This window comes from Benincasa hispida, chromosome 7 (assembly GCF_009727055.1).
Source record: "Benincasa hispida cultivar B227 chromosome 7, ASM972705v1, whole genome shotgun sequence".
NCBI lineage: Eukaryota > Viridiplantae > Streptophyta > Magnoliopsida > Cucurbitales > Cucurbitaceae > Benincasa > Benincasa hispida.
Window position 1 is genome coordinate 23054232 of NC_052355.1, and position 26091 is coordinate 23080322.

Genomic DNA, 26091 nt, shown 5'->3' on the forward strand with positions numbered 1-26091 from the left:
AAAATTATCCTTAGCTATCTTTTTTTCTCTTCTTTGTCCTTGCAAATTTCTTTATTTATTTTCTTTTCTTTCTTTTTTCTTTGTTTAGATGATATAATAATTCAGAATTTACCTTTACTCATGGTCAATTGAGTTGATTTAAGATTTTTCTCACTAATCTTCTCTCCTCCTTTTCCAATCCCGACCATGACCTCTTCGCAAGCATCCATAACTTATTTCTTACTTCTCTCCTCTTTTTAGTTGTGTGTTGGTAGAGAGCGCAGATACGAACACCAAAATTGAGATTGAGACCCTGAAGTGAGACTCGTGAGAGAAGAGCAGAGATGAAATGATACGTGAACAAGAAAAGGAGAGCAAGAGGCAGAAATCCATATTTGTGCGAGACAATCAGCAATTGTTGCCCGCAAAATAAAAAAATTACTAATAAATAATAAAATTTAAAAAATAATAAATAAATAACCCTCATTTTTCGAAAAACATGGCAAATCACATTTGTTCCCCAAAATTTGGGTCACTAACCCATATATCAATAACTTCACTCGAAGGGTACTTTCGAAAAGGATATGTTCATATATTTTTAAGAAAAAATTATCAAATTAGTTTTGTTTTCACCTTAAAAAAAAAAAATTATAACTTCAGGGAAAATCCCAAGTTCTTCGTTGAAGGAGTTTCCTGAAAATCGAAAGCGATCGAGAAGAAAATTAGAAGAGATGACCTCATTGAGGAGATTATTCTCAGCTGTGTTTTTATGGATTTTGTTTCTGATTGCCACAATTATCTTGATTCTCGTAAATTTTTCTATTTCCATCTTCCCATTCTTTTTATCTTCAACGAACATCATCAATTCTAAATTATCTTTGTTCTTCAATCTAATGATTTTCTTTTCGTTTTTGCAGAACCATTTAGAAGATGGTTGTGTCTCATCCGAACAAAATGTCATCGAAGAAGTGAGTTATCGTTTCTACACACACTCTCTCTCTCTCTTTCTGTGTTTCTCTTTGATCAAACAGAATTCACTTTTGTAATTCATTATAGAATCCGGCGACGGTGACTCACAAAGTATACTTCGATATTGAAATCGGTGGAAAGCCCTCTGGTATGACCCATTTCCTTTTTAGTTGGAAAATTTTCGATCCAGTTCTGTTTAGGGAGATGGGTTTTGTTTATGAACCCTAATGTAAGGTTAGGTTAATGATTTTTCAATCATATCATTGATTTCTTAGTGGAATGAGAGTAATGAAAGTTGGAGTGTGAAATTGGGGTTGTGATTTGATGAGCTTTGTTGTGTCCTTGTAATGAAATCCAGCCGAATTTCAGTTTAATGTGGGGGAATTTTTTGTTCAATTAGAGTAATGGTATTTCTTTTTCAAACTCAATGATTCATCCTGTTTAATGAACACCATATTAGTGTAGAGCAAATGCAAAAGTTGAGTGTCTAGGGTGATGACTCCTAGCAGATTGTTCTTGAGAGAATTTTCTTTTCGACATGAAAATGGCCATTGCAAAGATTTGCTTCTGTTGTTGAGTTATGTACCAGAAGCATATATTGACTCCACAAATGGAAAGTCCCATGAAGATCTTCCATAATCCATATTCTAATTTGTTTTTCTCAGGACGAGTTGTGATTGGCCTATTCGGAGAAACTGTTCCTAAAACAGCAGGTAGGGAATTTAAATAATTATGGTTCTACTGTTGATGCTTATGTTTTGATATTCTTATAGAATGCTGCTGATTACTTTACTTCCATGTGTGTATTCTGCAGAGAATTTTCGCGCTCTTTGCACGGGTAGCCAAATAGATTTTGCTCTTCAATAGTTAGGTTTCTCTTCATATTGTTTGAAGCAGCGACCATTTATTAGTTTTCTGCTAGTGTTTCAAAATCTTGAATTATTTTTTTTTTCTATAAAATCTTGTTCTAGGAGAGAAAGGAATCGGGAAGAGTGGGAAGCCTCTACATTACAAAGGAAGCACATTCCATAGAATTATTCCCAGTTTTATGATACAGGGTGGTGATTTTACTATGGGAGATGGCCGAGGTGGAGAGTCGATATACGGCGAGAAGTTTGCAGATGAAAATTTCCAATTGAAACACGATGGTCCAGGTACACTAACTACTCTAATATCCGAACTGCGAATCCATACAAATGTAGAGTTGATTGAAGTTGAACACATGAATCTGAGAACTCTAATATTAGATTTCAACTTACTTTTGGAACCTATTCCCGTCTTTAATGAATGATTTGGCTTCATATCAGGATTTGTGTCAATGGCAAACTCTGGGAAGGACACAAATGGGTCACAGTTCTTTATTACAACCGTTAAAACTAGTTGGTAAGTGTTTCATTTGCAAAAGGTTGATGAATTTCCTTGTTGAATCAACTTATTTAAATCCGTTTGCTTATTTCATAATTTTGATCTCGAAGGTTGGACGGGCACCATGTCGTATTTGGAAAAGTCCTTTCAGGTATGGATGTCGTCTTCAAGATTGAAGCTGAAGGAAGTCAGGGGGATGGAAAACCAAAGACTGAAGCTTACATTTCACAAAGTGGAGAGCTTCCAGTATAATTCTGGAAACAGAGATTGTTGATAACAAAGGTTCCCCCTCCCTACAACTTTCTCTCTAGTGAGATGTAGGCATCAGCTTCACATTAGAGTTGATTATCCCAAGGCCTTTAATGGATTTCATTCACATTATATATCATTTCTATACAAACACACTTCATCTTTGCAATCTCAATCAAAGGGCTTAGATTTTCTTGCTTGGTACTTTTACTTCTCTTCTCTTGAAGTGAATTGACAAAATCCTCCTTCTAAAAATGGTAGATTGGTGTTTCAGTTGAGCATCTTTCTCGAAAACAACAGTCACAATCAAACTTCATCTTCTTTTAAAGATTCTAAATTCAAAAAAGTTTTCAAAATAAGCACATCAGGTTCTTTTGTGGATTCCAAGTTTAGAAAATGAAATAAAAAGTTTGCAGAACAGATACCGACCGCAAAATCAACAATTTTGAATGAAATCCTCGCATCTCTCACTTTCTATATCCATCTAACACCAAGATTTGTGTTCTTTAGTAGATTTAGTAAAAAAAAAGTTTAAAAAGAAAAACCTTCACCTTCTTTCTACGGTTTGAGATAGTTAATGCAAAAGAGGAATTATCGTTATTTTTTTTCCTTTTGGTACAGAACAACACAGTAGCATACGTAGCACCTTTTGTGTTTGTTATATCATCCAAATCCATTCAGTTGCTTTTGTTTGTTATATGACAAAATATAGAAAAACAAAGAAAAAGGTAGTAGTTCAGAAAAGACTTAGAATATAGAATTATATTTGTTGTTTTCCTTCTCCTATGAACTGAAAACTCAAAAGGGTCTTTATTTTTATATCAAAACTGAAGCACTTTTGTTTCCCATGTAATGTTTCTTTTTCTTATCCTCCACTGCTGATAATAAAAGTTTCCCATCTTTTAGGAGAAGTAAACTAAAGAAGAAGAAGAAGACAATGAACTCTGACAGCCATGGTTTGATGATTCATGATGATGATAATGATGGAAGCATGCATTAACTGTTACATTAGGAAAGATATTTTAAATAGAGAGGGAAAAGAGCACACACACACACCCACAAGCATACACCTGCGAGAAGTTCTTCAATCTCTCGCATTTCCACACAACCTACTAACCCACCTTTTATTCTAACCAATGCTGATGCTGATTCTGTCGATACTGATGATTCTGATAATGATGAAACAGAGAGAAAACAATGGTAGTCTGGAGTTGAAAATGGGGAAAATGGGGAAATGGGTAAGTTTGTTTTTGTTGTTATGGCTTGAATTCTTCAAGCATTTGGGTTGTTGCTTCCTCTTTTACCATTTCTGGGTTTGTGGTTACTGAAAGCAGAGGAGAAATCAGAGGAAAAATCAGAGTACATGGAAACAACTTTTGAGATGTTTCCATTGAGTTCTTGGATTAAAGCAACGTTGTCAACCATGTTGCTTGGAATTCGAGATTGGTGATTTTCATTCACTTGTTGAATCAGAGTTCTGTTTCTGTCCAGCACTGATTGGACTTGGCGGAAGGTCTGGTCAAAGGAGGCCCAAACCTCGGCATCGTACTCGTCAGGGAAGTCGCCGTCGTGAGGGCCGTCGTCGCTGGTGGTGGTTGTGGTGGTGGTGGTGGTGGTGGTTGCTGAAGGCTTCATTTTGGATTTACGGCGGGGGTTGTTATCGGCCATGGTTGAGAGTGGATGGAAAGAAAAAGGGATGAGTTTGTAAAAAGGGAAAAGGTTGAACTTTGAAGAAGGGAAAAAGTGCTGAGGAAAAATGGCGGTGGCGGTGATGACTAAATACTGAAAGGATCCATTATCGGTGTAGCTCGGGACGTGGAGCTCAAAGCCCACGCGCACCTAGAGCGCGTGGGAAGAAGATCTTAGCAAAGGAAAAATGGATTTTTTCACATTATTTGTTGGTTGAATTGGAACCTCTCGTCTCCTCTCTTAAAAATATGGATGTTAATGAATATTTTTGGATTAAAAAATTAAAAAATAAATTTATATGAGTAATAAATATTTTATGATTATTAAACAAATCAACATGTTTATTATTTATACTGTATTTATATTAATAACATTTGGTTGTTTATTTTTTATGTTTTATGGATGTAGATTTTTCTACGATAGAATAAAACTATCGATTCACTTATATCAATGTTGAGAACCTATAAAAATATGAAAATATTGATAAAAATATCGACATGTCGACAAGAAATATTATGCACCAAAACAAAGAGAAAAAGTTAATTTATACCCTCAAACTTGAGGTTTTACACTGATGATTCAAATTTTACATCCAAAATTCTATTGTCAACGTGATTTTCTTATAATAGTAGTGAGCATGACTGCAATTGAGAGCACTATTGTATTGAATTAGTTGAGTGTGAGGGCAAGTTCGAAGAGGGAGAAGCAAAGCATAAGCTAAACGTTACATCATTATTTTCATATTCTCGGAATAGAAAATTTAAATATATATTCTTGTGAAATTTGGGTTTTTCATACAAAAAATTTCTCCAACTCTAAGTTTAAAATTTTATTAGACATAAATTTCAAATTTTAGTCTAGTAATTCAATTAATTTTTAAAAACTTGAATATTTGTTGGAGATCTATACGATGCAAAATTGAAAATTAAATAACTTATTAAAAACAATTGAAAATTCAATAGTCTATTATGCATTTTTTAAAGTGTATGGACTGAATATACGCAAAGTTTTTATATTTATAGACTAAAATTATAATTTAACTCAGGAAAAGAATATATATTTTAATTGTTGTATATTTAGGTTAACCAAATTTACCTACTAAACAGTAATTTATAGTTACTTTATGATGTAATGTATTTGTATTGGCTTAAAAGCTTTAAAGATGCGATTTCAATACTAATTGGTATGTACTTCTGTCGTCAAAATCAAATTATCTAAATTTCTTGACAACTTTTCTATTAAATAGGAAAAATTTTCTAATACTACATTACGCTAATAAATTAATATATTAGTTAATAACGTGTCAAATTATGAATAGAATTAATTGTACAATGGTACTAGAATTTGTTCTATTGAATAATAGAAATTTTGATATAGAAATACATGCCAAGGGGGTAAAATATGAGCTCTTTCTCTCATGGGCAAGGATTAAAATATCAACATCAATATCAATATCAAGATTTCAATTTTATGGATATATCGATAAAATATTGATATCATCTGATATTTTTGTAAGTCATGAAATTTATAAAATTTATTTAGATTAGTAATTAAGTTGTTTTTACTCCAAAACTAAGTTATGGTTATTGTTATGAGTAGTCATATGTATATTAGATTAAATAGATAACATTTTTTTATGTTTTACGATTATTTATAAAAGATGTTAGAAATATCCATGAATATTTAATATCAATATCGAACCTTTTGATTTGCAGATATATCAACGTATATATCGACATATCTACATATATTTTCATCCTTGCTCATGGGTAGGTATGTCTTTCATTAAAGAAGGAAAAATAAAAAGAGTAATTCTATTTGTTGGACTTTTACATTTTGGGGAAAGGGGATTATTTATTTATTTATTTATTACTTTTTCTGTCCTTTCTTACCAGTACATTTGGTAATTTGGAAATGGACTAGTACTTGACTTTTGTCGAGTCTAAAATTATTTTTTAAAATAAAAATAAAACCACTCTATGCTAAATTATAACAAACACCCTCCAATTTTTATCTTTACTTCAAAAATATCTTTATACTTTTAAAAATCGTGATATTATTCATCGACTTTCATTCACGTTTCAAAACTACTCCTAGAATATAATTTCTTTAGAATTTCAAACAAAAGTTATGATTTATAATTATGTGGTAATGACCAAAAACGATGTGACGATTCAAAATTTTATTCTGTGTCACCTATTATACCATTTTATATCTCAATTTCCAACTAAATTCTAAATAATTTCTATTCTAATGGTATTTTTAAAATGTATATGAAAGTTAAAGGTAATATTATAATTTTTTAAAGTATAAAGATATTTTTTAAACAAATATACTTTCTTTTTTTAGAAAAAAAAAATCATTCTTAAGAATTAAAAGAAATTATTCTTCAAAAAAATTAAAAAAAAATTAACACTGTGATTGTGAGTTGTCACTTCTTACAATTTTTACCTTGTAGTAAAAATAAAAACACGTGGGAAAAGAGAAAATATCAAAAGAGCGAATGTGAAGACGCGCTTAGAGAGGGCGAGTGGGATAGATTTCTTGAGAAAATATCCAAAGATGAATATATAAAAAGAGAAAGGGAATAAATAAATGGAAAAAGAGTAGAAAAAGGGATCCACGCAACACCAAGTGGGTCCCTTCTCCAGTACCTTTAAGCATCTATCTTAAATATCTTCTCAAATATCTCCTCACTATTTTATTATTTTCACTTTTTTCCTTTTTTTTTTTTAAGTTCAAATATTACTTTCGTATGTGTATTCTCGATTTTCGTCCTTTTTGGTTCCTGTATTTTTAAAATATTTTATTTTATTTATGTGTTTTGTTGAGATGTGTTAAATTTGTTTAATAGAATTCCGAAATGACTTAAAAACTAAATTTTATTGAGATTATGTTTCTATTTTCGTTTTGGGTTTTTTTCTATTTAAGGTTAAAAAAGAGTGTCATATATAAATCCACCGATGGATTCAGTATAGGTTTAGGGAGCTCGAATCCCCCCTCCCCCATATAACTGATATAGTACCAATACCAACAACAAGACTAGTGGTAAATATGGCAAACTCAAGTTTAAGATTCGCCACTTTATAAATATCTAAACCTCATGTACTATGTTGCTCGCGAGGATAATGAAATTGTTGCTCTTTTCAGCCATGGACGTAGTCAACATACCGTTAGTCAATCACACAAATCTTTGTGTTGTTTTTTTTGTTCATTTTAGTTTACGTATTTTCAAAATATTTTTTTAAGTTATTGTACTTTCTATTTAGATGCATTTTAGTCGGTACACTTTTTAAAACGGTCATTTTGATACCTTAAAACTGAAAATGATAGGACCCAAATGTTTACTTTTTAAAGATTTAAGGATCAAAATAGACATTTTAAAAATATAAAAACTAAAAAGAATAAAAGTTTAAAACTAAAATAAATATCCTGAAACTATAGAAACAAACGATGTAAAGCCTTATACATGGAGTAAAGTACTATTTTTAAAACTTTTGTAAATAAATTGATTTAATAATATAAATATCTTAACCCTTTTTTTCTTTTTAGAGATAAAAATATCTTAACCTTTTGCTTATTACAGATGGCAGAGAATAATTTTATCCACCTTTCGTTGGATATTTCAATTATATTCCCTTATTCAATTAACTTTTTATTCATTAATTTTAAGGGAAAAAATGGGGACTATGATTAGTATACTCTATCTCAGCTGTTGGAGTTATACCTACAAATTTTCTAAATTATTGTAGTTAAAGGGTATGTGTAAATATAAAAATAATGTGAACTAGATCACATCTTTTCGCATATTTGTTAAAATATTTTTTGGCACGGGAAATTCGCATATACATCTTGAGCATTCTTTTAGTCCACTCCTCTAATCCGAACACATGTTGGAGTAGCAATGCATGAAAGTACTTATATGACATGGTACCGAGTCAAGCACATTCAAATTCCATAATTCGTATAGGGAGTATTTAGCTTACCTAAACATGGAGAGAATTACTTTACTTTTCTTGAGACTAACAATATGTAGCTATTTGTAAGGCTTTCTTCCGATACTCATTTGGAGTTATGTGTACTGCTGGCAACGTCATGGTGGGTGTGACTCTCAAGGTTTTAAAGTGCTAGCGGCGAGCTTAGCTAATCGATTCGACCTAAGAGTTTGACTTTTCCTTTTGGAAAGTGTTGACTCTTGCTTCCCCTCAGGATTGGGACCGCTCGTGGGCTTTGAACCTCACCTGAAATGCTCTCAACAATTTTTTTTAGGGTAAAATATCTATTGAATACATTATAATACAAAAAGAGTTTTTGAACCTGAACCAGTAGATTAAATACCTAAGATTTTTTCAAAAGATAAGTCTGATTCTCTAACCCCACATTTATGAAACTAAATAAGCATGCTTTATGTCAAAGTAGGCTTAGCTCAATAGTAATTGACATGACCTTCTATCATTGAGGTTGAAGATTCAATCGTTATCGCATTTGTTGTACTAAAAAAAATAATATTAAGCATGCTTTATTATTAATAGGGTTAGATTTTCATTTATTTACCTTAATTAGTTGAAAATGAAATATCAAAACTAAAATCAATGAAGCTATTAATCTTATCATATTATCATATTAAACTATCTTTATTAGTTATGACTTGAGAGCAAGTAATAAACAAAACATACTTATTACAACTTATAAGCACGTTAATGTTTCGAAAATGTCTTTGACTTGTCAAAATAGGTATAACTCAACTGACATAACGCCTGTACTATCAATCTCACGATTAGAGGTACGATTCTTCCATCCTATGTTTGCAAGAAAAAAATGTCTTTGACTTATTAGAATTAGTAGTGACCTAACTAATATTTTTGGAACAAATTCAAAATTTTGGTGAAGAATACCATGAAAATTTGAAGAAAAGAAAAAATAATTGAAGTGAGATAAAGTATGTGATGAAAGAGACTAGTAAGGGAAAAAAGTGTACATAAAGAGAATAATGAGAGAGTATACTTGTGAAAGAAGCTAGTGAGAGAAAAGGTGTATGGGGAAAAATTCATAAAAGAAAGTTTAATATGTGTGTGAAGAAAGAAATAAGTGAAACAAAAATAATTTGTGCAGAAAAGTTAACAAGAAAGACCAACCTATACATAATGAAATATCGAGGTTGATAATATAAGTTGTATGTCAATCAAGTTATTCTCATATTAGTTTTTCTTTTTTTTTCCAGAGACCAATTATTCTCATGTTAGCTAAAATGTTGAAATTTCAATTTAACAAAATTGTCGATAAAACTATCGATGTCAATGGATATTTCTGAAAAGAAAAATTATAAAAACAAAAGAATTTTTTTTAAAAAAAGTACTTAAGTTGACAAATAAACATTTTATGCTTTTAAAACCAAATTAACATATTTATTGTTTCATATTAGTAACTTTTTACTTAATGTTTTATATTTCGTCAACTTTTTTCAATGAATAACCTATGAAAATCTAAAAATATCAACATGTCAGTAAAAATTTTACACCATCAATTAATAAACTTAGAAAATGAGGGTAGATATCAATAAATTATATCTTCAATATTAAAAAAAAAAAAGGTAATACTTAGATGCATCCCAAGCTGCATTCATCTTTATACATCTCCCTCTCAAGCTCTCATCAATCACATCAAAAAGGAATTAAAATATTTCAAAAAAGAAATATGAAGAATTTATCAAATGACAAATTATGATTGATAAATGCTACCCAAGATTCATCTAAATAATTTTCTTTAAGAAATGTTTTTTCTGGGATAAAGTAGTGAAACACAAACATTTCTCAAGTATTCATCATTTCCATAATTAAAAATTACTCTCAAACACACTTCAAATATAATCCATTTACTATATAAACATTAGAAAACAAAACAAAACTGAAAATTTCTACTTTTGACTACATCAACTGAGCTTGCTTGCTGGCTCTGCATGGAGTTCAATACAGAAATAAAGCAGCACAAATGATATTATTAAATTTCTAAGAAGTTTATGAAGATCTTATTACTAATTTCTGACACATGGCACATTCTATCCACTTAATCCTAAAATTTTCTACTGCTTGTAATTGCAAGCATGAAAGATCAAGAACTGCATACTTCTCTTATACATTCCTTCTGCCTTCTATGGAGTTCTTCCATGTCTGCCATTGTTGAGCAAGTGATTTCTGTAAGATGGCTGCAATGGGGGTCCGACATGGAGGTTGACGAGAAGACTAATCCCAGATACTATCTCGATGAATGATCCAATCGGAGCCGTTGAGAGTTTTCATGCCATCAGCTGCAATGAGATCGTAAGGCGAATCTTCTGCAAACTCTGTTGGAAGGGACTTCCAGAAGAGGGATGGCTTCCATTCAGCTTCCTTGAGAATTTTCATAATCTCCTCCACCACTACTTTGCTTCCTTCAGCTGACAAATGAATCCCATCTCTGCAAAATGGGGAAACAAAATCGCTTCAAATTATAACAAATACCAACCGAAAAGAAGACTTCTGACGTGTTTCAGTTTCCTAAAAACTCTTGGCATCGTACGGACAAAATAATGGAAGTTTACAATCAATATTCGAAGTGGCAATGGAAAAACTTACGTGAAGCAAAGATTCATCCAATCGTCTCTTTTTTGGATGGCGGTAAAAAGATCGACAACTTTTACACCCATTTCTTGGCACAACTTTATACATGCTTGGGCATATGCTTTGCACAATTCATTTGTTCTCACCAGTTCACTGAGGAACTTACTGCTTAATCACAAATGAACCATTTTAGAATGAAAACACAAAATAAAAAAGTACATTGGAGACGATGCGTTAAACTGTGGCGGGCACCTTTGACCTTCACGAACTTTGGTTTCGTTCACCGGAGGGCACGTTAAAAAGATGAGGCGTGTTTTATCTGAAAGGCTCTGTTTTTTTAAAGGATTTATATTAGTATATGCATCAACAATAGTTAACATGAGAAAATTAAAAGTGTGATTGAATTTCTTCATTTTGCGACCGATAAGTTTGTTAGCTAGAAGCTATGCTACACTTGACAAAGGACAGGCAGATCTTTTTACCTACTAATTTCACGTTCAAGAGTCCTTTAAGATACAATTTAGAAGACTGAAGTTAATATGAAGTTCTGCTTGGAATACCTGGATATGAGTAGCAATTTTTCTCATGTTATCAACGTATTCAGGAAGTGGTACATGAGGGCCAAGGCCGGATGGATGGGGACCCATTGAATCATTACCACCGAAATAAACTATTACCAAAGAAGGCTGTATAGCAGCATCCTGAGATTAAAATAAATAAATAAATAAAATGACAACAAGAATAATAACAATGACAACCAATACTGTAAAAAGAAAAAAGGAAAGAGAACTAGTGTTGAAAATAAGAATATGGTGAAAATGAAAGGAACGTTGAATAGATTACATAGATGCAAATACTGATTACTATTGATGCATATTCTAATGCTATTCATTTGACCAGTGTCGCATAACATCTAGCTAATAAAGTTACCAGTTGCAAACAACGAAAAAATAGTACCTACGTAGAGAAATTGACATCTAGCTAACATATTTAATATACACAGATCAGCCTCAGACCTAGATAATTCAAACTCCTTAATAAGTACTGAAAAGAAAGTTGCTGCCCCCGTGTAACTTAAGAGGAATTTGGAGGATGCAAGTAAGAGAGAAGGCATGCCCTAGTGAATTGAGCTAGTCAGGACACAGGTCTAGGAGTAAAGGGGAAGCTTTCTAATTCTCCTTGAGTTTGTAGTCTCTTTGTTAATAAATAATATAAAGTTCCATCAGTCAGATTTTCTACAGATTATTTACAGTTCCAATTGATCTACTTGCAGAACTCTACCCACTCGATAATGTATATACAATGGCAACCCAGGAAATCCTTCATGAGTATAAGAAATGATTGTAAAATGCCATCCCCAATGAAGGTGTCCTAAATTTTAGTATTTCCATCCAGCTAATGAAGCTAGGAATTTTGATTAGGAGGTGTAGTTGTGATATTATTGGGGCCAGTCCTCTTTTGTCCATTCCATACCCACACCTTCCTGGGATATTTTCAAATATCTAAAATCCAACCACTTTCCTCACCATCAAATATAATTTCAAATAGTTTTCGAGTGAGATTAGTCAAGGTATCCATAAGTTGTTCCAAACATTTATGGTATCGAGAAAAAAGAAAGGAAAAAATAAGTAGCATTTTAAAAACTTCAGCAGAAGAATTCCGTTAGTTCTTATCCCCTTTTCTCAGTGTGTTCTTTGTAGAAGAGAGTAAGAAAGACAGTAACCATCTCTTCGTTTTATAGATTAATCCTATTTTTTATTTTTATCGTTTATTTTTCTGTTCCATGAGAGCTTTTGATGAAGAAGAATAAAGGAAACTTCCAAAATAGTGGAAGGAATTTTGACTTCTCTTGGGTTGTAATCTATTTTCACTTTAGCTGGGGTCTCTTATCCAAAGTTTTTTGGAACTATTCTCTTTCTTCACTTTTGAACAATTTGAGAGCCTTTTTGTAATCCCTTTTTTTTTTTCCTTCCTACTTCCTTCTTTTATATTTTATTATTAATCTTTTATAATTCTTTTAAATTTTTTTTTTTATTTTTCAAAAATATCCAGCAAAATCGATATTTTCATCATACATTTCTATAAAACTGAGAACTTGACTTTTCTATCAACGTCAACATATTTTATTTTTATTATTATTATTATTATTTTTAAGATTCAACATCAACATTTTAAACCTTGTATACTTGTGTATGTATATGAATCAACTCATGCATACATGTGTATATATAAACCAAGTAACATTCTCATATACATCCATCCCTATCATTTATTCCGACACAGAAAAGTGGTTTTGCTTTTGCAACCTTCCTATCAGATAAAAGAATTTAATTGTCAAACCTATTCCTCTGGAGTTGTAATCATGTAACTATATATTTTAAATAGCCCAAAAATTAAGACATGTTATCTCAGATGACATTATTCAAAATCAGTCATATTAATACTAAATTCATATATTATTCACGTGATATTAAACTTTATTCATAATAAATAACACAATAAATATGACCCAAACAGTTTTACTTTAAAGTTCAATAGTATATATGTCATAAGCACAATGTTTAGGGATACATACACGAGGAAAATAGTCAGAGAACCATCTACTTCATTCTTAATAATAAAGATGTCCAGAAAACAAAGAAATCAAAACAGACACCTCCAAATTCTAAAAAACTTGACAACATACCTTTGGGAAAATCTGATCAAGAACCTGTAAAGCACGCCGAGAATTCCAACTTAAGTAACCTCGTAGAAGAATATCTGCCTGAAGGAAAGAGTCAAAGAGGTTCAATATAAAATTGTCACAAATCATACAATAAGGCATGTACGAAATTCAAACTGGCTAACAAATTCAACTAAAAATTAGAAGTAATTTGATTTCAATCTGAAAACCTACTCTCTGCTTTCTGTCTAAAAGCCTTTTGGACTACAATCATTTCATGTTCATTCCCCATCTTAGATCATCTAACTTCTATTACTAGAGATTAAGGATTTCTACCCATTTAAAATTTAAAATGCAAATGAAGAAAGGGGCAATGACAAAGAAGTATTTGATAGGCTTTATTGGAAAAGGTGATAAATGTAATAGAAATAATAATTCTCTTCATCAGGGGGAAGCGAAAATCTGACTTGATCCAGTTTTTTAGAACTCTAAGACACAATTGTACAACCTATAGAACAGATCCCATTCAAGTAAGGTCGCTGACTTAATCAAGTGAAACTGAGGATCTAAAAGAGTTGATGATGTGATGTATGGAAGTGTTAACTTTCCGAGGATGGCTAAGAATGTAATGTTAATGTAATCCAATTACTAAGATCTAAATAGTATTAAAATCAATAAATAAATAAATATATATATATATATATATATATATATAAAGAGTAATATTTACATAAGTAGACCAGATTGTGTAAATAACTACAAATTTACCATGCACTTCAAAACTATAACAAATATATACCACTCGATTGATGCAAGCGTTAAAATGAAATTATGCGGGTGCCCCTCTTTTGTATAGAAATGAAATCCTACTTTTAAATATCTTGTATAGAGGCAGAAAATAAATAAGAAAACTATAAGGAAAATACATTATTTTAACAAATTTATTTAGAATTTAAAATTCTACTCTAGAAAAGGGAGGAATTACTGCAGGAGAATAGAGATGGTTCTTTATTCTATGGTGTGAACTGAGAATACTTTTGAAAGGGACGACAATGTTGGCTTCTATACAGAATTTTTCCAGTGGAAAAGTAAGAAGAAAAGATTCTATTAGTTAAATATAACATTTTAGGAAAGAATCCGATCATATTTCAAAAATAAAAATCTGATCATACCATGGAAATAAGGAGAAAAATATAGAATAAAATAATAAAATAATATAAGACTAGATTTAAAAATATCTTACTATGATTAGTAAATTTGTAAACTTTCTGTCAAAATGGTATATAAAATGAAAGGAAAAGTCCTCCATTTGTATAAAGGCCCAACACAACAGATTTACATCAGGTCTCAAGTTATATGGGCTTCTTTTAAAACAGGCCTTATCAGAATGAAACCCAGCCCAACAAAGAAAAAAAATTGCATTAAATGAAATAAAATAAGTATTTTGGAACCTTCTAATTCCATCAAAGTGTCCTAGCTTGATGGAGTCTTTTCAAGCACAAATAGAGTAGACTGGTGGAGTCTTTTCAAGCATAAATATAACCATCCAAAGTGGCATGCAACCTAAAAGAGATGTCCATGCCTCTTTGATGAATGTGGTATCAATCGTATAACTTTTTTTCTAAAGTTTTTACTTTTCTAAAAAAGAGAGCAGGAGCAAAATTGACCAAGACTTGCGCAAGTATTTTTCATAGTCAAGACATTTGTGTTAGAAAAATGATAATTTACATCGACAACTTGAGCATAGCTCAACTAGTTAAAGTATTATATTCTTGAAGAAAAGGTCCGACGGTTTGAATCCCCAACCCCCTTTTGGAAACATCAATATTGGCCAAGACTTGCACTAAGCACTTTCAATATAAATACTTTACACCCTTTCTCCCAAAATACATCGACAAAGGAAAGAACTAATCTGCAGGCTGAGGAAATCCCACCTCTATGAAGTGAGAAAGCAAGAAAAGTTAACAATGAATTCTCAAGATTCTGACAGTCCCGATATTCAGGATGAGTTTGAAATGACTTTGTTAGACACTCAGAAGTGACATTTAACCTTGTAAGAAGGCTGCAAAATACCATTACAATGAATAGAAGAATCAGACCATAAATCCAATTCCCTACAACCAAAAAGGAAAAAAAGAAAAAAAGGGGGCTAAAATACACTTTTGGTCCCGAACTTACGTGAAAAAAACAATTTGGTCTCAGAACTTTAGTTTTAATGATTTAGTCCCTAAAGTTTCAATTTTGTAACAATTTAATCCCTAAATTTTAGTATGCTACAATTTGGCCCTTATACTCTAAAATTTGTAAAAGTCTAGTCCCTATCAAGAAAATTGGTGTTAATATTTAATGAGTTTTCTTGCATAGATTACAATGTTTATAAGCTAACAAGCCTACGTTGTTAAGTAATAAAAATGGAAAAACTTTGATGAAAATTTTTATAACAGGATTTAAATTGTCATATATTTGAAAATATATATAGACTTGATTGTTACACAAATTGAAAGTACATGGACTAGGGTTTAATTGCTAAATTGCTACTTTCATGAAATTTTAAGAACCAAATGTATTTTTTAACCAAAAATTGACAGAAAACTCTTTTTGATTTTGATGTCCTGGAATGTCCAGCCTAACTTTCTCCTACCACATTCGGTGGCCAGCAATACCAACCCAACAACAAAACTACAAAACAAATAAAATTAAAAACAGAAAACAAATTATGTTTTCAGAGAACCATCAAAATCCAAATGTAGTAAAAGGGCTTCCATGTACAATCTTCCTTCATTTCAGGTACTCAACAGATCAAAAAGGAACAAAAATAACAAAGAAATAATCAAATTCAACAAAATCATCAAATTAGTGAGTTTCCCTTGTGGGAATTCAAAAATTGGCATATGGGTCAAAAATTTCAACAACAACAAAAGCAGGGGAAATTCAAAAAAAAAAAAAAAACAGAGAGAGAGAGAAAGAGGGGTTACTTTGCGAGCATAAACATCGGCGAGAATAGCACCCCAACCGCCATTGGAGAAGCTGAACTGAGTAATGGAGGATCCAAAAAGAACAAACTGAGGTCTCGAAGGTCCTACCATATCCGTTGTAACTCAATCAAACAGATACATCCAAAACGGCGAAATGGGGAAAACAAAAAAAAGGACGAAGCGCCGATTTTCACTCCCTGTTGCTCGGATGAAGTTAAGGCCACAACCACAAGAGAGAGAGAAAATGAAGAGGAAATCGAAAATGAAATTTGAAAAGGCCAAAAGGGGTTTCTTTGCAGTTGTAGCTTTGCCTCTACAGCATTCATTTCGCTTTGATTTTATAAACCGCTGATGTTGTTGCGCTTTGCTATGTCTTGACCTCCCACCGCTTCACATTCCAACCTTTCCTTATAAACTATTTGTTAAAGTCTGTTCTGAGAAACACCACATTATTATTGTTTTACTTACATGTTAGGGTTAATTTAGACATTTTTAATAGATTTTTTTGGTATGTAGAATCGAAATTTCACGTCCAAAATGTTGTTTAACATAAGTCTCGAAAATAATAAACAAAATAATCTTTCGTTGATGTCACCAATCACTTGCTAACACTTTCCTTAAACCAGCGAGTAGAAGCGTGAAAGGGTGGAAGAGAAAGAACCCTAAGAAGTGAGAACACAATTAGTTGAAGCGAACGCGAACACGAGCACAAGAAAGTGACATAAGCAAAAAGCTATACATTCTTATTTTTTAAATTTGGGTAAATGGTGGGGGCGGCCACGGTTCATAACGCAGGCGTGGAATTAGACCAAGGGGAATCTCCATAGGAACTAGTCCCTCTGATTTCGCACGTAGGAGATCGAGACACTGCCCCAAGGCTATGGATAAAGGCTCTTGGTTACGCTGTTAGAGTGGCAGCTAAAGCGGTTCCCGCACGCAGAAAGCCTTCCACTGGCAGGCGATCGTGTTTTTCACAGGATCGTGGTGGACCGACTCACAAACAAAAAGAAAGATGCAATTTTTTTGCAACGAGACCGCTCAGATCTTTTTCGATAATATCTTCATGAAATTTGAGTCATCCATACAAAAATCTCCAAGAATAAATGGAATTTGATGATGAATATGTTGGATCTTCTTAATAGGCAGGTTGAGTTTTATGTATCAAGTAGTACTTGAGTGTACATGTGTTTAAATAGGTTAATAAAACAATAAATTAATAATATATCAATTTTTTAAAAAAAAAATATGTGGGATGGGATTCAAACATTTAACTTTCGTGTGGAATATATACGTCATGATTAGTTGAGCTCTGAACGAAATGAATAAGACATCTATTAACATCCCAAAAATTGATGATTCGATCTCCTATTTGGACAATTGTCAAATTAGAAAATAATATATTTCATTAAAAGTAAAAGTGAGAAAACTAAATTATACAAAATACTCTTAAACTTTAGAACATTCTTTAGTAATGTTCCAAACCTTTCTAAATAATTCTTACATCAACTTTTAATTAAAATAAAAAAAAATTGAAAGATTTTGATCATATTAAAAATGGTCCCTCAATTGGAGGGGAAACAAACTTAAAAGATGGACTTTAAGTTAAAATGGTGGGAGAAGTCATATATTATAAGAAAAGTTATGCAATCAGTAAAAACCAACCATTTCTTTATTTATAAAAAGTTAAACAAAAGTTGGAGAATAACAAGTATTATTTTAATTCAACAATATGTGGAGTTGAAAAGATTCAAACCTCTAATCTCTTGAATTGCAAATATATGTCTAAACTAGTTAAGTTATATCTAGATTGATTAAAATAATAATAATAATAATAATAATGAAGGAAGTAGTTTCTATTCTCATTTATAAGAAATCCATCTTAAAAAATAATTCCTAGGTACACTATCTTTGATTTATTTGTTTATTTTTTTTTTCGTCGTTCATGTCTTAACACTGATTAGAATACTCGAGTTTAGGAGGAAGTACATCAATTAACCGAGATCATGTTTTAATGAAAAGGATTTTGAGAAAATGCTTAAAATAATTAAAAGTTACTATCTATACTAACAAGGTACGCCTTACTTTTCAGTGGCTCAATCATATAAATTCTAAAAGTTAAGTGTAACACCCCAAATGTTGTTCTTAATGTAATTTCTATATTTTCTAGTATTAGAGGGTATTTTTTGAATTTTTAAAATTCAAAATGTAATTATTGTGTTTTAATTGCTAAGAAAATGAGTGTTTCAATTTAATGGTTTAATTGAAGGAAAATTATGAAAATTGGACTTTCATTGTCAAACAAATTAAATTTGAAATTAATGTCAAGAATTAATTTCATTTTGAAGGAAGTGATGTTTCAATTTAATGGTTTAATTAGAGGGATGTTATGGACATTGGACTTTTAATGTCAAACAAATTAAATGTGAAATTAATGTCAAGAATTAATTTCATTTTGGAAGGAATGGGTGTTTTAATTTACTGGTTTAATTGGAGGAAAGTTATGGAAATTAGACTTTTTATGTCACACAAATTTAATTTGAAATTAATGTCAAGAATTAATTTCATTGTGGAAGGGGGTTAGTTAAATTCTTTGTGAATTGAAAATTTTAAGGGAGAAATGGATTAAAAGTTGGAAGCAAGGTCTGATTGAAGGAAGATTTTGGAGATTGGAATCTTGAGGGTAGTTGTTGCTCAGGCTTCGTTGGGGAATTGAATTCAAAGATTTGTTATTGAAGACTGTCGCTTGAATCGATATCTGAATCTAGTATCGAGATAAGTAATCTTACTACTAGAACTGCCCACGGACCAGACACTAGATATATGCTAGCATGATAGATGAATATTATGACAGAATGATAGCATGATAAATGGATATGTTCTTGTATGAGGATCTAAAAGATTTATTTGTTTACTTAGATACTTATATGCTAGCATGAGATGATACTTAATTCCATGAGGTTGTATTTGATATGAGGATATTGAGGCATATATGTTTTAAGTTCCATGCATGCATGTGTTTAGTAACGGCCTAGCTTGAGTCCTAGGAAGTCGGGTCGTTACATTAAGTGTGCTTAGCTTGGAGCAATTTTATGTTAGGTGACTTCCTATTTAATGAAGCATGTGAGTGAAAACAAAACATGATGAAAGGATATGTTAAGATAAACAAGGGTCGCAATGGATGTAGCAAAATATTGGGACCATTGGATGTCGAATCTGGATTTTGAATCCTAGTATAGTTTGAGATAGATGTAACTTTTAAAATAATTATTAGCAGTCATGCTTTTAGAAAAATCAGCTATAATATGTAATAAACTAATATTGGATAAATTGCAACTTTAAACTTAAGCATATTGGTTACAGTATTTGGTTAAATCCTAAATTGTTATGTTTGGGATATAAGAATTAAAATAGACCTACTATTAATACCTGTATTTTTTTATATAATTTATAATTATTTAAAATGTTATATTTCTTTACTTTTAAGGCCACTTTACTCAACTGTTAACATAATGAACCAAATTTAATATGAAAAGAGGGTCCAATTAATTACGTATGTGGGTGTTTACTGACATTTTATAATTGTAATGAACGTTAAGTCCCACAACGAAATTTGTATTCTCAGTCCATAATTTGATTGTGGAGGACATTGGAGAGGGTCATCAATTATATTACCATTGATTTTTAGTGGGATCCATTACTTTCTTGTGTGAACCTTCGAGGATTTTACAAATTTTTTTCTCATGTCATCAATTACTATTCATATACTTTTGGTTGCATTTAAAATTAGTATCATATCGGTATCGATATCAATATCAATATCGATACAGTATCAATATCTATATCATTATTAGTACAATAGTATCAACAATCAATATCGTTAATTTAAATTAATAATTAGCATAAGTAATTTATATCAATAATCTCAAGGGCATTATAGTAATCACACTTGTTCCATTCTATTACAAATGTGAATGTAAATGACTTCAATGCAAATCAAACTACGATAACAAACTACCTATATAGACAGATTCAAAACAATCTCATTCACTTTACAATTGAGACTCATTAGGATTGATACATGAATGAAAACTCATTATAATTCAATCAATCTTAATTATAGATGCTTAAATGTGACCTAAATTACTAGTTAAGTTATAATTTTTTTGAAAAAAAAAATCAATACAGTATGATTTTAAAAATTGGTTATATATAATAAAATTTTTGAAGGATATAAAATTAAAAATGGAAAATTTATTTAAAACTAGGTGGCATTTGATTCTACTAGGATCTAAAAATTAATAAAGAGCTGACTTTTAAAAACAGTGTGAAATGAACATGTGTTGGAGAAGTGGGTTTAATGACTTAATCACAATATGATTTACCAAACAAAAAAAATCATAATTTCTTTTAATCCTTTCAAAATGATTGACCATTTTATATGCGTATCCTTTTAAATGGTATTTTTCTAAATTTCTAGGATTCAATGAATTGAAGAGATTAAATTGACTTGTTTGATAATGGTTCTTGTTTATCCTTTCTTACTTTGGTTATTATTATTATTTTTAAGTGGAAAGATGCATGTTGGATTAAAATTTGTCTGTTGTTTTTAGTTTTTTACTTTTTTTTTTTAAAAAAAAAAACTTTCCAAAAAGATGGGAAACGATTAGGTGGAACTAAACATCCCATGATCCTTACCCACTAAAAATAACACTCCAATTATTTTTTTTGCCAACATCATTTAATTTAATTTTCATTTGTTTTGCTATTTTCTGAAGCTTATAAATAATTTATCAATTTCTTATTTTTAAATATTATTAAACTTGTTTACTTGTAACATATTTACTTTGTCCCGATAGAGTATAAAGGAGTGCATATTAGTTACCATTGAGTAAAGTCTATTATTATTATTAAACTCACCTATACACCAATTGAATTATGTTCGATTTGAAGCTAATTTTACTTCTAATATTTTAAAATTTTCTCTACTAGATCATTTCATTAAAAAAAATGTTGAACTTTATTAATATAAAAGAGATATTGATCTTGACGTGACATTCAATTATTGTTTATCTGTGCATATATGTGACAATACAAGTTGCTTATAAGATATGAACTTTAATAGATCCACTTAAAAAAAAATTGATGGCCATTTTTTTTAAAATGATGGCAGGTTGGAGTTTGTATATTAATTTTTTTTTTCGGAGAAAAATTTGTATATTAATTAATAATATTTAAGAGGCATAAATATGTTTTTCTTTTTTTGTTTAAACATGTTAACGATTTAATGATACATTGAATATTGTCAATTAAATTGTAATAACTATTTTCATGGAACTTACTAATTAAATATATTTAATGTTTAATTTGTTTTAGTTTTTTTTTATTATTTATTTATTTATAATATCTACTTAAGTTTTATTTCAATGTAAATAGAGGAAAGAAAAAGAAGAAGAACCTGCTATCAAACATGTTTTTTTTTTCAAAAACAAGATAGACACGTTGTTGCTTTGACTCTCGAAGAGCTGCTTCGCTCCATCCTACTCGTTTCCTTAAGCACTTTCACATTGTACAAGTGCTTAAGGCTCTTTGGGGCCGTGGCCACAACTATTTATTATAATTGGCAAGGCTTGGAAGCAAGCTACCAACGCCTATCGGCAAGAACTAGGCTTGGCTTGGTTAGTAGTGCCCGCTGCTTTTCTCAAGGCAATCGGAATAGAATGTGGCCGAACAGCTTAGCAAAGTCCCTGTCCAAATTTAGATCTTAGGTCTTCTTTTAACTTCAGAACACCACAGAGAACAAATGATGGAAATATTTCGGAATGCACATGTCACTCCAGACATTTCACCCGAGAGATTAGCCAGGTTAGTGGGACAGATTTCGGCTCTGCTTCAACCTCATGAGAGGTGACTGTACCAGTAGCAAAAAAGATCTCAACCCATATGAATCTGGTGACTATTGGTATGTTTAGTCGGGCGGCGGCCGTTAGGTCACCTATTTTGAGTTATGGACACACAAGGCCAAACCATGTGTGTCGGGCGTGCAACCCATCAATTTACTAGCTAAGATATGGTAGTAAAGTCAGTCTAAAGCCTTTGATGAATGGCAAGAACGTCCGTTTATCTTGATGCTATAGATGGTCTAGCTAGAGATGCTAAAGTCTCTTCCTCATCACTGATTAATTTCCATTGCTTTTATGATTCCCTATAGGAAAATAAAATGAAGTTGAAGATGTAGATAAGGTATTTCATTTTGTCACTTACTAGTACCCAGGGGAGGCACCACCACCGCTTAATCCACAAAGCAGATAGGAATGAAGTAGAAGATCAAAATCCAGTCGTTTATCCAAAGAACAATTTAAGGATTGATTCTTATTCACCGAGCGAAAGCAACAGTTCCACCAACTGCGCCAGTCGCGATTGACCCATCATCATCTCGCGTCGCGTCCCTCTCGGATCGGGAGGCCAAAGCATACCTTATACGAGCCCCATAACTAATAATGAAATGGAAAAACAAGAAACAAAAAATAAGAAACAAGATTTATTACCAAACAAATCAATGTTTTTCAATTATGACGATTGTACTTATATCTTCATCAAATACATAATGTTTCGATTGTGTTTTTGGTATTTAATACTGTTATTTAGATTTTAATATGAACGCATGGTTGGTTTAAATAACAAATAATGATTTACACCGTATTTTTTTTATCCAATATATCTTTACTCCTTTGTACTTCTTTGTATCAAATCATTAATTGTAAGTAAAATTATAGGATCACTCATGAATATTTAAAAGATTTTTTTTTTAATTTAACAACATAAAAGAATAATATATATTTTAATACTTGCATAACTTAATTCACAGAGTGCTTGTATTTTAACCTCGAACAAAGGTTCGATTATTCTACCTCATATGTCAAAAAACAAAAACCTTCGATAATGTAATTGAATGTTTAAAACTTTCCAAACCTAAATAAACACAATCATCTAGCTTAACAATTAAAATTATAATTTAAAATTTGAAAATTATTACTTTAGCTTTTTTTTTTTTCAAAGAAACAAACAGATTAACCATCAACCAAAGTGTCTCTATCAATGAGAATTATCTAGGAAATGATTCTCCCAAATTTATGAAGAAGCCTAAAACATGGCCATGTTGGTTATGCCATTAACCACATAGTTTTGTGACCTCCTCATGTGCCTAAATCAGTACACCTCGTGTTACTAGGTCTTTTGAATCATCGATTTAATGGCGTCAAGGTATAATCTTCACGTTCAAAAGGTGATCATCATAACACAGTTAGATACGTTAAATATGATAGGTTATAATATGAAGATCATCATAACAAAATTAGATACGTTAATAATACATTACAAGCTTTCAGCTCATAATGAAATATAACAAAAAATCGTTAAGCATAAAGTAAGAAGAGATAGAGAAAAATGAGTCTCTCTATCTAAGGCCTCGTGTCGACTTAAAACCTATGGAACACGTCCCATTCAAAAGGACAAAAAAATTGATAATCTTGACATAACTATCTATGAAGTCCAGCTACTAGTGTCGCTACAAAAAATCTCACTCCGTCTGATCGTATATCTTGTTCATATCTAGTTTCATTATCACATAAAAATTCCCAAGAACAAACGTAGACTACTAAAAAAAATCTACTCCAAATTTTTTTTGTTTATGAAACTGATCTACATGAAAGCTCATTTTTATTATTATCATTAGAATTTTGTATTGCATTTTGTTTTATTATTATCATTAGAATTGCATTTATCAAAATTCATAAAGCTACGTTAGATAATACTCCCATTCCCTACTTTATGTATTTTTAGAATTTGAAACATATTTCATGTTTTTTTAGAATTAGAATTAGAAACAGAAATATGTTAATTAACTATTTATGTTTCATATTTCTGGAAGAACCACAAATTCATTTGATAACTCTCTCTAATCTCTCTTATATTTTTAATAGTTTAAATAGAGTATAGCATGTAAGATATAAACAAGAAAATTATTTTTCAAATATAGGTTTAAATCTCCAAAAAAAAAAAAAGATTAATAATATTTTGTTAGAAGGTAGGAACATGTATCATAACTTACTTTTATTTCTATGTTTTAATGTTATTTATGAGATCCTAGATTAAGTGTGTATGATAGCATTTCTCTAGAATCCATTGAGAATATGTGAACATGTATAATATAATAGTACGTTCTTGGACCTTAATGTCATGTTTCCCATGTTAATTAATAGGTATTGTTAATGTTCACCTACTACTCACAAAAAAAAAAAAAAAAAAAAATGTTAGGGTAGGTACCTCCTAGCAAGGGGTAATTGATGGGTAGAGTTTTGTTGAGAGAAGTAGATGTATCGTGTCATGTTTTACTTTCACACATTTAAGAAATTAAATTTTTGTTAAAATAATTTCAATATTTTTTGTAAAGTTATATACTGGTGATACACACTAGCTAATAGTCCGCCTGGTGCTACATCCCTGACATGAGGGAAGTAGAAAGACACCATGGGAGAGGTTCGAAGACACTCGACCGAGAGGGAGAGAAGGGCTATGTAATTACGGTCTTTGTTGGCCCATTATCAAGAAGTGTATCCACGACTTTTTGTACCAATTTCTCCTGATACATTACTAATTCTCCTAGTGCCCTAGCCCTCTAAGCCCACACCTGTGTAGAGTAGATCATTCTAACACCTGCGACAAAATCCCATTTTTGATCTATTTCTACTGTTTGTTTTATAATATTACACGTAGGACATAAGTTAATAATGAACGTTGTTAAAATTGTCATATAAAGGTTAAAAGTCGGTTGTTGCATGAATATTTCAAAATTGTCATCCCCACCACTAGTCAAAATGAGCATAACTCAATTGGGATGATGCTTGTATTATCAATTTTGAATTCGGAGATTTGATTCCCCCACCCAATATATTAACTTTTAAAAAAGTGATCTCCATCGATGCACATGTGTGAATTTTCACACTTCAAATTCTGAAGTCCCAAATATATAAACATGTTGTTTTCCCTAATCTATCCAAACAAAACACAATTTGTAGTCCTTTCCTCGACTAAACATTTCATTATGACATTAAAAACAACATTTTTCTTGTCAAATGGGAGATATATATGTCCCAATGTCCAAGGAAAAGGGGGAAAAAAGACATTTTGGGTGATGAAGAGAAAAGAGAAGGGTTGGGGCAAGTTTAATGAAATGGGTTGAAAGGTCAAGGGTTAGGAAAGAAAAAGAAAGCACATATTTTTAAATGTTTGAAGCATTTTTTGGATAGGTGTCATTGGAAGCTGATTTGATGGTGAAAGTCTTTGACATGTATTAAAAGCACCCCACCAATATATAACTACCAACCAACCAAAACCCTAGCTTTGTCATTAAATGAGATGTGAGTTTTGTGCTTTTAGAATTTAGAAAGCATTTATAAAAGTTTTATGCCATTGAATATGTCAAACTAATATAGGGCACACTCAAATTCACACACAATGCTTTGCTTGCTTAATGGTGAGGGCCCATTCATAAAGTTCATCCATCAAATCACATTTTAGAATGGTCTCACCACTACTCTATTTATTTTAT

At 31.2% G+C, this 26091-nt stretch overlaps 3 protein-coding genes across 5 annotated transcripts; 1 reads left to right on the forward strand and 2 right to left on the reverse strand.

Annotated features, from left to right (window-relative positions):
- Positions 1–542: 542 nt before the first annotated feature.
- Positions 543–3800, forward strand: LOC120081777 (peptidyl-prolyl cis-trans isomerase CYP19-4-like). Of its 3 annotated transcripts, none has more exons than XM_039036938.1 (9): positions 543–788; positions 897–947; positions 1036–1096; positions 1614–1661; positions 1763–1786; positions 1920–2102; positions 2256–2331; positions 2424–2595; positions 3750–3800. In XM_039036938.1, exons 1-8 carry the CDS (start codon positions 711–713, stop codon positions 2563–2565), a joined length of 663 nt encoding a protein of 220 aa, XP_038892866.1. In that variant the 5' UTR covers positions 543–710; the 3' UTR covers positions 2566–2595; positions 3750–3800. The 3 variants fall into 3 exon arrangements, with proteins under 3 accessions (XP_038892866.1, XP_038892865.1, XP_038892864.1); XM_039036937.1 differs by lacking the exon at positions 3750–3800 and adding an exon at positions 3469–3605; XM_039036936.1 differs by lacking the exon at positions 3750–3800 and having other exon boundaries at positions 546–788; positions 2424–2772.
- LOC120081778 (protein EARLY FLOWERING 4-like) lies at positions 3503–4557 on the reverse strand. The gene has a single exon (XM_039036939.1). The coding sequence runs from the start codon at positions 4228–4230 to the stop codon at positions 3835–3837; it is 396 nt and encodes a 131-aa protein (XP_038892867.1). The 5' UTR covers positions 4231–4557; the 3' UTR covers positions 3503–3834.
- Positions 4558–10057: 5500 nt separating this feature from the next.
- LOC120080891 (GDSL esterase/lipase CPRD49) lies at positions 10058–16878 on the reverse strand. Its single transcript, XM_039035557.1, has 6 exons — positions 16485–16878; positions 13534–13611; positions 11408–11548; positions 11100–11176; positions 10863–11012; positions 10058–10704 (listed from the first exon to the last, which is right to left on the reverse strand). Exons 1-6 carry the CDS (start codon positions 16593–16595, stop codon positions 10491–10493), a joined length of 771 nt encoding a protein of 256 aa, XP_038891485.1. The 5' UTR covers positions 16596–16878; the 3' UTR covers positions 10058–10490.
- Between the last annotated feature and the right edge of the window lie 9213 nt (positions 16879–26091).

Bases quoted from the DNA above. Each gene is read 5' to 3' on its own strand.
- LOC120081777 (XM_039036938.1), top strand. From the start codon at position 711: ATGACCTCATTGAGGAGATTATTCTCAGCTGTGTTTTTATGGATTTTG. The intron at 789-896 runs GTAAATTTTTCT...TCGTTTTTGCAG, and splicing joins CCACAATTATCTTGATTCTC to AACCATTTAGAAGATGGTTG. The intron at 2,103-2,255 runs GTACACTAACTA...GCTTCATATCAG, and splicing joins ATTGAAACACGATGGTCCAG to GATTTGTGTCAATGGCAAAC.
- LOC120081778 (XM_039036939.1), bottom strand. From the start codon at position 4,230: ATGGCCGATAACAACCCCCGCCGTAAATCCAAAATGAAGCCTTCAGCA.
- LOC120080891 (XM_039035557.1), bottom strand. From the start codon at position 16,595: ATGGTAGGACCTTCGAGACCTCAGTTTGTTCTTTTTGGATCCTCCATT. The intron at 11,549-13,533 runs GTATGTTGTCAA...TTTTAATCTCAG, and splicing joins TTGATCAGATTTTCCCAAAG to GATGCTGCTATACAGCCTTC. The intron at 11,177-11,407 runs GTATTCCAAGCA...TTAAAAAAACAG, and splicing joins AAATTGCTACTCATATCCAG to AGCCTTTCAGATAAAACACG.